Source organism: Mobula hypostoma, chromosome 5, assembly GCF_963921235.1.
Source record: "Mobula hypostoma chromosome 5, sMobHyp1.1, whole genome shotgun sequence".
NCBI lineage: Eukaryota > Metazoa > Chordata > Chondrichthyes > Myliobatiformes > Myliobatidae > Mobula > Mobula hypostoma.
The window spans coordinates 49,944,044-49,960,069 of record NC_086101.1 but is presented as its reverse complement, the minus strand read 5'-3'; the positions used below and the strand labels follow the sequence as shown (position 1 = coordinate 49,960,069).

General features: G+C 36.8%; 1 protein-coding gene across 17 annotated transcripts in view; it reads left to right on the top strand.

The window, feature by feature from the left end:
- The window catches only part of mycbp2 (MYC binding protein 2), a 227,685-nt gene that overhangs the window by 74,619 nt on the left and 137,040 nt on the right, over nt 1–16,026 (top strand). For 9 of the 17 annotated variants that reach the window (XM_063048483.1, XM_063048479.1, XM_063048478.1 and 6 more), the window contains exons 15-18: nt 3,391–3,598; nt 6,763–6,908; nt 7,713–7,817; nt 11,335–11,442. In XM_063048483.1, coding sequence (XP_062904553.1) covers nt 3,391–3,598; nt 6,763–6,908; nt 7,713–7,817; nt 11,335–11,442 — 567 coding nt within the window. The remainder of the gene's footprint in view (nt 1–3,390; nt 3,599–6,762; nt 6,909–7,712; nt 7,818–11,334; nt 11,443–16,026) is intronic. The other 8 variants (XM_063048487.1, XM_063048473.1, XM_063048474.1 and 5 more) reach the window with 6 other exon arrangements.

The following is a 16,026-nucleotide window of genomic DNA, read 5'->3' as shown; positions in this document are numbered from 1 at the left end:
AAGGGCAAACTCCAAGGCAGAGTACAAAGTAAATGGCAGGATACTTGGTAGTGTGGAGGAGCAGAGGAATCTGGGGGTACATGTCCACAGATCCCTGAAAGTTGCCTGCAGGTAGATAGGGTAGTTAAGAAAACTTATGGGGTGTTAGCTTTCATAAGTCGAGGGATAAGAGTTTAAGAGTCGCGAGGTAATGATGCAGCTCTATAAAACTCTGGTTAGGCCACACTTGGAGTACTGAGTCCAGTTCTGTTCGCCTCACTATAGGAAGGATGTGGAAGCATTGGAAAGGGTACAGAGGAGATTTACCAGGATGCTGCCTGGTTTAGAAAGTATGCATTATGATCAGAGATTAAGGGAGCTTAGGGTTTTACTCTTTGGAGAGAATGAGGATGAGAGGAGACATGATAGTGGTATACAAAATATTAAGAGGAATAGATAGAGTGGACAGCCAGCGTCTCTTCCCCAGGGCACCACTGCTCAACACAAGAGGACATGGCTTTAAGGTAAGGGGTGGGAAGTTCAAGGGGGATATTAGAGGAAGGTTTTTTAATCAGAGCATGGTTGGTGCGTGGAATGCACTGCCTGAGTCAGTGGTGGAGGCAGATACACTAGTGAAATTTAAGAGACTACTAGACAGGTATAAGGAGGAATTAATTTAAGGTGGGGGCGGGGTTATATGGGAGGCAGAGTTTAGGGGTCGATGCAAAATTGTGGGCCAAAGGGCCTGTATTGTGCTGTACTATTCTAAGTTCAACACTACCTTTCCCCTCTACAAATCTTCATATTATCTTGTTTCATTGGACACTAGTATAAAGTCACTTGCAACTTGATATTAGTTGATCCGGCAGAAAGTAGTAGAAATACAAAAATCTGAAAAGAGAGCATGTTCATGCTTTGGATGTTTGGTTTGGTAAAAGTCTTCTGTTGGCTGACATAGGAGGAAATTTTGAATGTTATCAATGCTGCTATCCCCCAGTAGCACTCGCGTTTACAGTGATGAAATGCTTTGAGGTTGGTCATGACAAGACTGAACTTCTGCCTCAGCAAGGGACCCACTGCAATTTGCCTATTGCCACGGTAGGTCAATGGCAAACACAATCTCAGTGGCTCTTCACACGGCCTTAGACCACCTGGTTAATACAAATGCCTACGTTAGGATGCTGTTTATCAACTATAGCTCAGCATTTAACACCACCACCACAATCCTGGGCCTTGGCCTCTGTACCTCCCTCTGCATTGGATTTTCGACTCTCTAACCAGAAGACCACAACCTCTGCGAATTGGTGATAATATCTCCTCGCTGATGATCTACACTGGTGCACCTCAGGGGTGTGTGCTTCGTCCACTGCTCTGTTCTCTCTATACCCATGACTTTGTGGCTAGGCATAGCTCTAATACCATCTATAGATTTGCTGATGATTGTTGGTAGAATCTCTAATGGAGATAAGAAGGCGTACAGGAATGATATATGCCAAGTAGTGGAGTGGTGTCGCAGCACCAACCTTGCACTCAACATCAGTAAGATGAAGGAGCTTATTGTGAACTTCAGGAAGGTTAAGACAAAGGAACACATACCAGTCCTCATCGGGGGATTAGAAGTGGAGAGAGTGAACAGTTTGAAATTCCTCGGTGTCAAGATCCCCCAGGACCTAACCTGGTCCCAACATATCGATGCAGTTATAAAGATAGCAAGACAGTGACTATACTTCATGATGAGTTTGAAGAGATTTGGAATGTCAACAAAAACACTCAAAAACCTCTATAGATGTACCGTGGAGAGCATTCTGACAGGCTGCCTCACTATCTGGTATGGGGCGGGGGGGGTGCTACTGCACAGGACAGAAAGAAGCTGCAGAGGATTGCAAATTTAGTCTGCAAAGTACCTAGGACATCTTCAAGAAATGGAAAGGCAGAAAGGCAGCATCCATTATTAAGGACCCCCTGCACCCGGGGCATGCCCTTTTCTCATTGTTACTATCAGGTTGGAGGTACAGAACCCTGAAGGCACACACTCAGTGATTCAGGAACAGCTTCTTCCCCTCTGCCATCTGATTCCTAAATGGACATTGAACCCATGAACACTACCTCACTTAGTAGTTACTAGGCCTTGTACAGTGGTTCTCTTGACAACTTTGGCTTTGTGACAGTTTGCTGCTGTCAGGGGTCTTTAAAGTGCTTTCAAATGTCTCTGGTTATTGGAAGTATTTCAAAATAGTTCAGGGAGATTTATATTTAAAAATACTTAAATTTGGTTGAATGTTTTGAATCAGTAGAAATTAAATGCATAATATAAGTTTATCAGTAGATTAAAGTATGTGATTCAAATAAATTGAGTGATGCTACTACTGCTAACTGATGAAAAGGGGCCAAATGCAAAGTCCATTAAGCCCATCAGTTCATAATATTTGTGGGCAACCCTGAGACATTGCTAACATCTTTGTTGAGATGGAAACAAGCTGGTCCATACATTGCAATTATATTCTCTCTATGGAACAGCCAGCTAAAAACCAGTACAAGTATGATTCTTGAACAATTTTTTCTTTGCAATATTGTTGCCAACAACTTCAGAAGCTTGTCTGAAGTAAATAAAATACTCATATATTTTGAAAGAATAAATTTGTGTGTAAGAGGAAGTAGTCAATTTTATGAGAAAGTTCATTCAAACACAAGTTATTTCCATCTTTTTCATGGTATATTTAATGTTCTTAAAATTTAAAGTGGCACACCAAGATACTAATTCAAATAAATTATTGCTGGAGATGGGAGGAATCTATACAGTTAACACCAACATCAGGTGTAACTTGAGGTAGCATATAGGATAAATGGTAGTAAAATGTCTCTCCATTCTGAGTCAGATTTCATTTATCTATAAAAGCTCTGCAGAATGACTTTTATGACAAACCAGGTAATTTTTCACTGTAAACATTTTAATTCCAATTTGTTATTCTCATACACATCGGATCTGTGGTCTGTATTGTGTAAAATGAAGTCAATAAGAGAATTGATATAAGGTTATGCAGTAGTTTGCTTGAAGCTTTCAAAATATTAAACAGCCATTAGAAATTATTTTTGCGTGTCAGAGTTTCTAGGATTAAGGTGCAAAGTTTTAAATATGAAAGCTTTTTTTCAGGAGTGTATTTTTTAAAAAAGCCTTTAGCCTCAGAGTGATAGGAGTTTGGAACTGTCTTCATGCCGCAACAATGCTAGATCAGTTGTTAATTTTCCACATGACATAAATTGATGTTTGTTAATAACTGTTGGGATATATGGTGAAATTCCTGTGATATTATTGACTTAGCTCGTTTTAATTAGTATATGTAGATGGTAATGAATAAGATTAATGTAATGAGAAATATTTTGACCATAATGACTCTTGTGTTTGCTTTCAAGCAGGTTTTAATGTAGAAAATATGGCAACAGCGATGGATGAGGATTTGGAAGAAGAGCTGGATGAAAAGGATGAAAAATCCATAATGTGCTCTCCTGGAATGCACAAATGGAAGTTAGACCAATGCATGGTCTGCACTGTATGTGGAGACTGTACAGGTTATGGAGCAAGTTGTGTCAGCAGTGGACGGCCAGACAGAGTACCTGGAGGGTGGGTTTGCATTCTGCTTTTGTTCAATATTGAGCACGTATATCTTAAATGGCAAAGGATAAGTTAACCAAGCAAGATTTTAAAAAAACAAATACAGAATTTAAAACTCAGGAAGCATCTATGGAAAGGGAAACCATCTAGTGTTACATATTGATTTTTTTCCATCAAAACTCTACCTGTAGTTCAGTATATTAATACTTTGCTTGAGATGAAATGTTTTCTGTCACAATCTACTTTTTAAGAAAATAGATCAAATCATGTTTATTCAACTGCCTTTAAAGAAGGCATCTTTGTTTATCCTGTGGAGATTTTTTTTCTCTTTCTGGGTTAGTCTTGGTGTTTTTCATAAAATTTAAAAAATGGAGTAATCCCTGCTTGTTGTTGTCGTCAGTATTAGAGGCTTCTGGGATCCTTTTATCTCTGCACTTGACAGGTAATTGTAAATTTTACTTTATCAAATGTCATGTCACTTTGTGGCCTTGTATTTTCCAGGGAATAGTAAAGTAGGAATAAAAGTAAATTAGAATTTTTTTGTTTCTTTAAAAATGTATTTGATTCGTTCACTGTGAATCCCCATATACTTGTATTCACAGCTTTTGAAAATGTTTTATGTTACAATTAATAACGTAGCCTTCAAACCTCTAGTTATCAAGTTTTATAGCCATATATTTGTCTAGCCTGTGCATGTATCAAAAAAGATTCTCAGTTTGGATCAATGCACTAGTTTCCTGAGGTCACAAGTTTTATTTCAAGGCATTTTCTGCATGAGAATATTCTTGAACTTTTATGTGTTTGTGTCTGTGTGTATACGTGTTTGGGGAGTGGGATGATATATTAGATCAGTGGTGTTTGTTCCCTTAAATGAATGCAAAGCATACTTTGGTGGCACTCCATTAGAAAGGTGTCTTAACCTGAAGGCAAAGGCATCCACTGGATCTTCCTTATGTTATTAGGAATTTCAGTTTAGATGGGCACTTAAATAGCCTTTCTTAAATGATAACTATTGGAGGCTTCCCTGATGGGTAACTATCAACATTCAAGTACCCTAAACATCAGTTCCTTCATGAGCTAACAGTTAATTGAGCTTATTGATTTTGAAGTGCAGGTTCATATTTGACTGTGTTTTATAGAGTATGGCATTTTGATTGATTAAGCAGTGTCAGACATCCATGTGCATAATAGTTCATTGTTTATGCAATTGAGAATTAATTGTTCAGTACTTTAGGTTGCCTGATATGGTTAGAGTACATAGATAATTAGAATAGTGGAGTTTGGGGGTCTGTATTCAAGCAAAGATCATGCCTCAATTTGCCCTGGCTTGAACAAAAGTGTTATAATTATGTCACAACTGATCAGTATTTCCTCTCTCCTTTCACTGTAACATTAATTTAGAATCCAATACGGGTAGCTAGCTGCACATTGGTTTGCAAACATCTGTCCTAAGACACAGGAAGTTTAATATGAAAGAAGTTAGGCTTTAGTCCCATTTTAAACAAAGACTAACAGCTGTGTAGCACTTATAGTAGTGCACCAATTTTTCAGGTTATTTATTTTCCTTTATTTTGAAGACATAGCAGGAAGCTTTTTCTTGTTGTTTTTCTGACCATCACATTGTACTATTTTTACTACTACCTCACAAGGTATGTCACTGACAATATCTGAAGGTTTTGGGGTCATTTTCCAGGTTGGGTTATTATAGTGAAAGTGCAAGGGACTCTGGCAGCAAATACATTTCTAAATAACTTCTCAGGAAATAGTCTTTAATGACGTTTGTTATCTCAAAAGGTTGGTGTGAAATATTCGTTCATTGAGATGTCAGACTTCAGTAAATTATGCACTTTTTTTTCTCTAATGCCTAGCCAGTTTCTACTTTTTAACCTCATTACGGGATTAGTTGTGATTATTTGCAGATTATCAGTGAACCAAAGTTTTTTTCTTTCTGGTCAACATTATGCTCAAGTTCAATGTGCCATGACAACTGCTTCTAGAGGGTGTAAAATCAGATCTAAGAAAATCTTGTGTCTAAGATTAACGGTGCAGCAATTGGCGGCATGTACTATTACATGAATGAAATGGATATTAATTTGCAATGTTCGCAAATCAAGTACTGCTATCTGACTATTTCTCCAAAAGCCTCAGCAGATTAGGACTGAGCAGAAATCCACTGTATTCTTAATTATAGATCATGCCAATACAAGTCAGGCCACATCCTTTTAAGCTTAGATTAATTTTTAAAAATGTGATATGTCTTAATAGTTTGAAAAAAGCAATCTTCCTCGCCTTCATAATTAACTTTTAGTGCCATGGAGTCTTAATCTTTCAAATCTTATTTATTGTTGGAAGTTTATAATTTTTAAAATAAAATAATCTTCACAGTAGAGAAACTCAAACAGTTTGATTTTTGGTTAAATTGTGATCAAAGATGTTTCTCCAAATAGAATTTCTTAAGTATAGAACTTCTGAACTTAGTAACTAATAGGCAAGCAATTGTAGGTTATGAGACTATTAATCTAAATCATGCTATTTGATTATAGTTTCTGATTTCTTTACCCGAACTGTTTTATTTTTTCTTATATTCAAAATAGCAAGGACTTCAGAACAGGGTAAGATGCAAGGCATGAGACATTTGGGGCAATCACCTGATAAAACTGGCAGCATTCCTAAACATACATTTCCTTCTAAGCTGCCCTAAGTAGAGGTGAACTTCATTCAATAGTTGAAGACTCGAATTTCAGTTGGCATTCTTATATAAAACTGACTCATGCAGACATCCTCAATGTGTGTGCAGTTGCTCATTTATTATGTGCACTTCTGCAGTTTTTAAATATGTTTGTTAATGCCATCAGAGTCTAATTGTACAAAGTTCAATCAATTCTATTAACTGTTACAGCATTTAGTTGTATATTATCAGCTGACTTTGATTTCACTGCTGTGTGGTACTTCCCAGGCTTCTGACTGCTGCATTATCTTTCTGCTGATTCATTGTCAGTTCATTAGGAATGTATTTTTACAATTTGTAAAAGTCAATGTTATACCTGTAGTGTTAAATTGTAAGATTAGAAGCACCATGTGATAAATGTTAACTACTTTAGTGCATTAGAATAAATATCTGGTACATGTAAAGGGATTTTTTAAAATTTGCATGGTTTTATTGTGTTTTCCAGGCTTTGTGGGTGTGGGTCTGGTGAGTCTGGCTGCGCTCTGTGTGGTTGTTGTAAGGCCTGTGCCCGAGAACTGGATGGTCAAGAGGCAAGGCAGCGGGGAATTCTTGATGCTGTTAAAGAGATGATTCCTTTAGATCTTCTTTTAGGTGAGTATTTTTAACTGAGATTCTGTTTATCATGCTATCATTCCAAGCTCTAATAAAGTTAAGGTAGTGATTTCTGGGCCTGTGATTCAAATTTCAACAGTGGAAAGTAATTTTTAAATGGAAGTATACTCAACTAATGGCATCTTTTTAGTACATTTGAAGTATTTCCCATTTGATACAGGTTTTCGTAGTGTGTTATGTAAGATATAGTGTTGAGTGATATAGCAAAATGCATTTAATATTCTATGGAATACTGGATGTTTAGTGATTGCTAGAACTCTAACAAGAACTGAATCTACTCTCTTGTGTTCTTTTGTCATTCATTTTGAGAATCTGTGCATTGATTAATGTAAGAGTTAGTGGTTGGAGCATTTAGTGGGAAGACATCCTCTGCATTTCAAGAAATTAGTCATTAGTAATAATGATTTGAGCAACTGCTGAATGATTATTGCAGAAAAAGTCAGTTCTGGGCATTTGAGGGAAAATACTTTTGTAAAATATCACATGATTAATATAGTATTTAGCTATTACTGCTCTTGCCAATAAAACAAAAAGAGCTTTAAATTCTGCATTTGGGTTCTAAAGATGAAGCAGTAAGGATTTTCCTTAGTGTTTGATGTAAACTTAATGATTCTATTAGTCCAACTTTCATTTTAGTTGTTGAAATATTCTCCCAAGGGTTTTGTGATTTTTATTTTAAAATGCTGTTACTGAAAGCTTAAACGAAACTCAGTATTGGAAGGATATTTAGGTAGAGCATTCTGTGCCTGCATTGTTTCGTTTTTTTTATTTTGATTTCTTCAGCAGGACCTGTCCCGCCTGGAGTAAACATAGAAGAACATATTCAACTGCGACAAGAAGAAAAGAGACAGCGGTTGAATAGAAGGCACAGGCTGGAAGAAGTGAGAGGTATGTTTTCTACAAAGGCTTGCACAGTAGTTGGCATCTTTCTAAAGTGGTGTTTTCAGACATGAGTAAAGATAATGTTTGCACATTGTAATTAATCTGGAGGTTGAACATGTTAATTGCCCTTAATTATGCACAGTGTTAAAAGCTAAATTTAAATGGATTTTAAACTAATGATTGTATCTTAAACTTAATTTTTCTTAATTATACTGCTTATTTAATTATCCCGTGTTCCACCTATATAATCTACCAACAAATGTTGTATTATTCAAAATATAGGGTGTTTTGGTAGCCTTAAAGCTGACTTAAAGATAGCTGAATCATAACTAAAGCCAAATTGATTTCAGGAAACACTTCCGGTACACTATTCTTTTCTAACTGATTTTAAAGTAAAATTCAATACCATGTTATGGGGGAGTATCCCAGAAACAGTGGTCAGTGAGAAAACAATGCACACTGACAACCAAATGTGAAGAGAACTTCATAGAAAGATTTGGGAGATTCTGAGAAGAAAACTTCTTTTTCTGTTGCTATGGACATCAGCTCAAAGATCTCTGGTGCTCAACAAATGTGGTATCAGCAAGGTTGCTTCAACAATGTCTCCCAATCTCCTAACCTTCCCCACCCTGACAGACAAGAATGGAATGGCAATGATATCACAAGTTCCTTTCAAATTCCTCTATTATTCTGACATACAAGAATATCATCCTTCCTTTATTGTTGCTGGATTAAAGTCCCTATACAATAAATGTTGTGGGACATCTCCACAAAAAGGTGTGCTGCACTTAAAGGCATTGACTTGACGCCCCTTGCTAAGAGCTATTAGAAATCTGCAATTAAAAGGCATGAGTTAAGAGAGCCAGCAAAAGAGACATCCCTTAAATTAATAAGAAAAGTAAATTGTTCAGCTAATCGCTGAAAGGAATTTTCACATGGCAAATCAGAGACAAAGATAGCACAGCTTTTAATTACAATTTTGAAGTATATAAAAGTTAAGAATAGATTCGAATATGCACATTGGTGTGAATAGAAATTAAAACAAATCTTAATTAAAAATTCTTATTTTGGAATATATGTGTAAACTGCAGCATGTACACCAAATTCTTGTTTTGGATAAACATTTGTCAGTCTGTGGTTATGATTTGATGTATTTTAAGAACTCACTGCGTGCATCAAAATAATATTTTCAGGGTATTTTTTAGTGAGACCATTTCATGGGAGTTTTAGTGATTACTTGACTTTCATTTGGACCAATTCCTGGCAAAGAAACACAGGAGAGGAGTTGAAACACTGGTGACTTTGGTATATTGTTATAAACAGTGTTTGAGGAAACCCCAGGTCGCATTGCTGCAGTGCAATGGTGGCAAACACTGTAAGTTTCATTGTCATTGGTCCATAAAGACAGTAAAGCAAGTATGTTAAATATCTTGAGTAATTGCAACTCTGTAGGATTTTAGATATAGGGAGAGGATTAGAGAAAGGGCTTTCAACCTTCTCAAAAAAAACTTTCACTTGAACAATTGAACTTCTACAAACTCTTGACAAACTTGCAAATTTTTGCCAGAAGAATTTCTTCCATTTGGGATGCATGTTCTTATTTGTCTAAATAAGTTGATATGCAACCTAGTTGTTTTGCCCACATTGTTTGTCTATTATTGTTGTCATATGCACAGGTGCAATGTAAAACTTAGTTATGACAGCGCCACAGGCACAGAGTATCATATAAGCAACATCCATAAGAAAAATATAAATTATACAATTTTTATATGAAAGAACACAATTTGAACAAAAAAGGCCATTTTAGTGTAAAGTTATCAAAATGATCATAGTGATGCTAAACTGAGATAGTGATTAGTTTTGACAGCCAGTTTAAGAACCGGATTGTTGAAGGAAAGTAGCTGGCCTTGAACTTGGTTGTGAGAGACATAAAGCTTGTGTACCTCCTGCCCAATGCTATCTGGAAAAGGATGGTATATTATTGATTGAGGTATGGCATCAATTGTCTCAACATTGTCAGAGCAGGTAATAATGTACTTCAATGTTCCACATTTAAAATGAGCTAAGAATTCATTTAAACTTAAATCAGCTAAGATTGTTAAGAAAGGCCTGCATGTATATAATTTCTTATCAGATCTTTCAATCTCAGTACTTCATGGTCATCTTGGTAGCTTAACGGCTAACACAATGCTATTACCGCTGGGTTCTGGTGTTGTTCTGTAAGGCGTCTCTGTATGCCCTACTCTTGGAATGTGTGGGTTTCCCAGGGTGCTCCAGTTTCACCCCACAGCCCAAAATGTACCAGGTAGGTTATTGTAAATTGTCCCGTGATTCGGTTAGGGCTAATTGGGGTTGTGGGATTTCTGGGGCAGTGTGTGGCTCACGAGGACAGAAGGGCTTGCTCTGTGCTGTATTGCTAAATAAATAGTTATTTTTATTCAGGCAAATCAGCAGCTGTTGAAAGATCTTAAGCCTCACTAAAGAGCATTGAGCTGGGTGACCAATTAATTTGTTTTTGATCATGATGCACAAATGAATATTTTATAGGACGTGGTTTCCTGTTCCTGTTAAAGTAGTGGTAAGGGATCTTTGAAGCATGCCTGAATTACTGTAATAGACAGAAGGCGCTTGATTTTTATCTTGTATTTAAAGAATAACATTGCTAAGTCAGAGGCCCAAATCCCATGTTGAGTAAAACTGATAATGTTGTAACTGAATTGTGTTTCTTTACTCATTGTTTTCCATAGTCCATGCACTTTTTGAAGTAGAGTTCTTTATCCATTTTTTCTCCCTTTTTTTAAGCCAATGACTTTACTTGGCAGTTAAAATTGTGGGATTAAGAGAGTTGATCTTTAATGTAGAGGAATATTACATTTTCAATTCTATTATTGCATTTTTGACCACAAGAAATAGGAGCACTATTAGGCTATTCATCCTATCGAGTCTGCTCCACCATTTGGTTATGGCTGATTTATTTTCCCTCTCAACCCCATTCTCTTGCCTTCTCCCGTTTGAAAGTTCAAATTATCAACTTTGGTATGCATATTTTTTTACATAGAAAACAATCAATATTTTGTGAAGTTGTGCCCCGATTATTGTAAAATTTATTTGTAACAAAATATGGAAGCTTGTTTTACTCAATAATTAAATTAAATTCTCAGTGCAATATCTTACTACACCGATATCTTAAGCTTTTTTAATGTGACAAATTCCAAGTGGCTATTTTACCAATCTGAACGATGCACAAATTTAATAATTATGAATTAATTGAGATTTGGTTATGTTGTCATTTTAAACGGCACAGCAAAATTTGTTTGAAATTCATGTTAATAATTTATCCTCTTATTGAATTACTGTACATTGGCATTTGAATTTTCTATTTCATATTAATATCTTTTTATTGTTTTGCATACTGTGGTTTCCATTTCCCTTTTATATTATAGACAAAAGATATATTTTTGTTTTTAATTTGAACTTATTTTATGTGAAATTTCCTATGCATGTGCAAGTTATTTCTCCTCAGGCCCCATTGTATTTCCTGGTCCCATTTATTTGAATCATCGTGAACAGGCCATAGCCAGACTAAGACCCCTTCCAGCAAAGCTAAAGCATAAACGGGACAAGCATAAAGGTACTTGGTTACCCTTCCTTACTGGCTGGAGGACTACCATCAATCTTGCCAGTCATATTCTACTGTCAGCTGAATCTTTGTCTAATGTGGACAACTGTACAGAATTGATTCTGCTTTTTATGTCTTGGGTGTTGAGCAACCCGAAGAGAAAGTAAAAGCTTTTTGGTTTATGATTGGATTAGGGTTGAAGGGGGGGTTATTTATTTTGTACACAAAAGAATGCTGCTTGCTTTTATTCAGATTTTGTACTTTGCTTCTGCTTTGTTCTTAAATTGTGCTATTCCACTTTGGAGATTATTTGGAAGAAAATGAAAATATGTGCTAAAATGTTACTCAACTTGCAGGTCACTGTACATTGTATAACTGACTGACTTTCTTGTTTTCCATTTTCTCTCTTGAAAGAAACTTCTCAGCTGATTTGTCTTGAAACTGCTATTAACCCTTTCCAGTCAAAATGTTTTATTTGAAAGTAATCAGTGATTTTTACCACTTTAGTCATTTACAGTGTATATATATTTTAAAGCCACCCATGGTTCACAGTTGGCTTACTTCAAGATTCGCCATCCCACTATTGAGCAGAATTTATTCAGCATACCTGTACAGATTCATTTAGAGTAAATTAATTTCATTTTGATCCATGTACATTTAATCTGGCTTGATAGAATTAGAGAAACAATATTGATACAAGGAGCCACTTCCTGATACTCTAAGTTTGTTATTTACAATATAAGAGTTTTCAGCATGTGACTGAGTTGGGCAGAGGGAAGATCAGGTGGCTAACTTATAGAAAGGTAGTTAAGATGTGTCATTAATTTTTGACTGTAAAGGGTTAATTGTGTGGCATTTCTTCTTGAACCTGAACTCTGCTTACAAAGTGTATTTGCATCTGAAGAGTGTTCATTCATTTTATGTACTTTAAAGTTAAAATATGCAGACATGCTTAATCTTTTATTACTCAATCTTGAGTGATAGGCAACTACTGACACTGACTTCAGATAACCCATAAATTTAGAAATGTAACTGTACTGCTACATAAAGTTTGCAGTTAAATTTGCAGGAATATATTTGCACAGTTAACTATTAAATCTTAGTGGCTGTGCTTTTTTCATATCTTGCTAACTTTAATGCTCACTTCTAAACTATTAAACAATTTGAGTGAACATAATTCAAGGAATTGGTAGTAATCATAAAGCCAAGACATCGCTTCCTGTATATTATATTTGTAGCACTGAATGCTAAAATTATACATCCATAGAATTAATTCTTATGACTAATCTACCTCTGCTGAACAACTTTAGTGAAGATGATCTTGGTTACACAATTGGAGAAGTAAGGTCAAAGACTTTTTTTTTGTTAATAAGTACTTATTTTGGCCCCTGTCTGCTGTAATAAATTTTGCTTTCATACAGATGTATCTGGAACCTCCAAAGGAGAAAAATCATGAATGCTCTCTAGGTTGTCACTTGCAATCTTACATAATCCCTATTTTTCTTTGAGATTTGCCAGTAATTCTTTCATTTTTTTTCTGTCAGTCAGAAGTAAACTAGGCACTTCACTCCCACATGAGAATGTATTTACTGTTCATATTTTTATTTGAAGGTCAAAATTATGTTGAACATGCCAACTTTCAAACATCAATAAAAGTTGTTTAATTATTGACCAAATCTTTCATTTTGTTAACACAAGAAAATCTGGTGATGCTGGAAATCCAACGCAACATGCACAAAATGCTGGAGGATCTCAGCCGGCCAGATGAAGGGTCCCCTCTATCTCTCCCCCGGAAACATTGACTGTGTACTCTTTTCCATAGATGCTGCCTAGCCTGCTGAGTTGCTCCAGCATTTTCTGTGTGTGTGTGTTGCTTTCATTTCATTTGCAGCTTAAATCTAGACTTCTATTTTTAATCAATTCAGACTTCCATTATGTTTTTACAGCTTAACCAGTTGACCAATACCTGTAGATCTTGAGTTGGTGTTGCCTATTAGATACAAAGTTCAATCCTGCCAAGTGCTTTCAGTGGAGAAATCAATGTAAATCAAATTTTGGAAGCAGTGCACTTGTGCACTGTAAATCAACTGGGAATGCACTCGATCCCTTGAAGTTTTAATGACATGTCAAATCCATTTATTACTGTATTTTAATTGTGGCCACACATTTTAATTCCACGTCCCATTCCCATTCTGATATGTCTATCCACAGCCTCCTCTACTGTAAAGATGAAGCCACACTCGGGTTGGAGGAACAACACCTTATATTCCGTCTGGGTAGCCTCCAACCTGATGGCATGAACATTGACTTCTCTAACTTCCGTTAATGCCTCACCTCCCCCTCGTACCCCATCCGTTATTTATATACACACATTCTTTTTCTCTCTCTCCTTTTTCTCCCTCTGTCCCCCTCACTATACTCCTTGCCCATCCTCTGGGCTTCTCCCTCCTCCTTTCTTTCTCCCTAGGCCTCCTGTCCCATGATCCTCTCATATCCCTTTTGCCAATCAACTGTCCAGCTCTTGGCTCCATCCCTCTTCTCCTGTTTTCTCCTATCATTTTGGATCTCCCCCTCCCCCTCCCACTTTCAAATCTCTTACTAGCTGTTCTTTCAGTTAGTCCTGACGAAGAGTCTCAGCCTGAAACGTCGACTGCACCTCTTCCTAGAGATGCTGCCTGGCCTGCTGCGTTCACCAGCAACTTTTATGTGTGTTGCTTGAAATTCCAGCATCTGCAGATTTCCTTGTGTTATCACTTCATTTGTTTTACCACTATAGTGTATTTACATTTAATAGAAAGCTTTGCTCAGGGATATAGCTTGGCCATTTTCTATACCTGTAGTCAGAGAATATTGAAGGTGGATTTTGTTGCCAACAGATTTTTTTTTTTAACTTGTCAGCAATCTCAGTAAGGTGATTAGTTGCACGGATCTTCCAAATCTATTTGTACATGCCAATTTTCAAAGAGGACTTTTCAGATGACTCGCACTGTTTTCACTCCTACTAACTAGATTTGTCATAAGCACAACCACTATCTGATATTGGAGAAGTACCTCCAGCTGAACTATTTTACCATTTAGTGGTTGCAAAACAAAGCTCTTCAGACAGCACTTCTTGTACCATTAAAAATAATGTTGATTTCACTACTCTTTAATTGAAAACATTCATGAATACTGGATAAAATCTTATTGATGGAATGCAGGACCTACAGCAGAAAATTGGGTGGCTGAGTGGGTCTACTCATGTCACTTTATGGCTGGGAATGTTAGAAAGTCATATTTACATTCTCAGATGGTTTGCCACAACCTCTTGACTTATTACAGTACTGGGTAGCTACTGTTTGAGTGAATTAAGGTTTTCCTTGCCGGTTTAAAAAAAAGGCTGTGTTAAAATGGACAGTATGAATAAATGCCAGTAGCACATCTGTGTTTTCTTGAGACTGAAGGCTTGATCTGCAAAACCCTGTACGCCACCCTCTCATGGATGGAAAATCACGAATTAATCTGTCATTGCAGATCATGGGATCTGCTTTTCACATTTGTATATTGATTGAGATTATCACCTCTCTAATGAAACAATATAGCTCCCAGCTCGTTGAGATTGATTTTCATGCATGATTAATGACTGCTGGAAGATTTATGTCATTTTAAATCCAAAAGTAGAGTTTTTTTTAAAAAAAAGTATATCAGCTGCATCAGAGAATTTAAGGGAATCTTTGGAGAAGAGTGGTCAGACTGGAACTTGCTACCATGTAGAGTGGCTGAGATAAAGCATTGTTAAAAGGGATTAGGATAAAGTGATTAGAGATTACAAATTTAGATGAAGTCAGGCATATGTGCATAGGCATTTGCATTGATCGGTTGGACAAAAAAGCCTTTATTGCATTTTATGAAGTTCTAATGGCTTTGTCAGCCTGCACTTGGGTGAATGGAATAAAGGGAATGGACATTTCTGACAATGGATTTCTGCATCAGTTAGCTAGCTGGCTCAGGGGAAGAGGCAAAGGCAAGTTACTGGTACCTTAAAACCAATTGCTTTGGGCAGATGGGGCTTATCTGCTATGGTTGGCAGCTCATTTAGGAGAAGGAAAACTGAACTCAAACCTCCACTACCTTGTGGCTATACCTACTCATGGTGAAGGCTTTGAGAGTAAATCCCAAAGGGAAAAATCCTGAGTTGGAATCCCTGATAAGGCAGTCCTACATTGAGTTCAACATTGACTGGCAGCTCCTGCGATGCTACTGGCGCCAAACTAGCATTCTCTGCCATTCCTTTGGGTTCATCAAGTGTGGAGAGGGGGAGCTTGCTACACAGGCAACAGCTTGCTCTCCATATTGTACTGCCCAGGCTTGTGTGTCTAGACAGCTAGGGCACAATATCCATGGTGAACCCTGACCGACGGAGTCCTCAACAAGTAGCTGGCTAACTAAGCTCAAAGATGATTGGAGAGGTCAAGCGACCCATATTGAAATATAAGTATTTTGATACCTTTTTCCCAAGTGCATGTGGATTGAGATGACACCTAGAGAGGATCTTGTTAGTTTTTCAGCTGTAACACATTATTCAAATAGATTAGACTAGATTAGATTATGAAGACA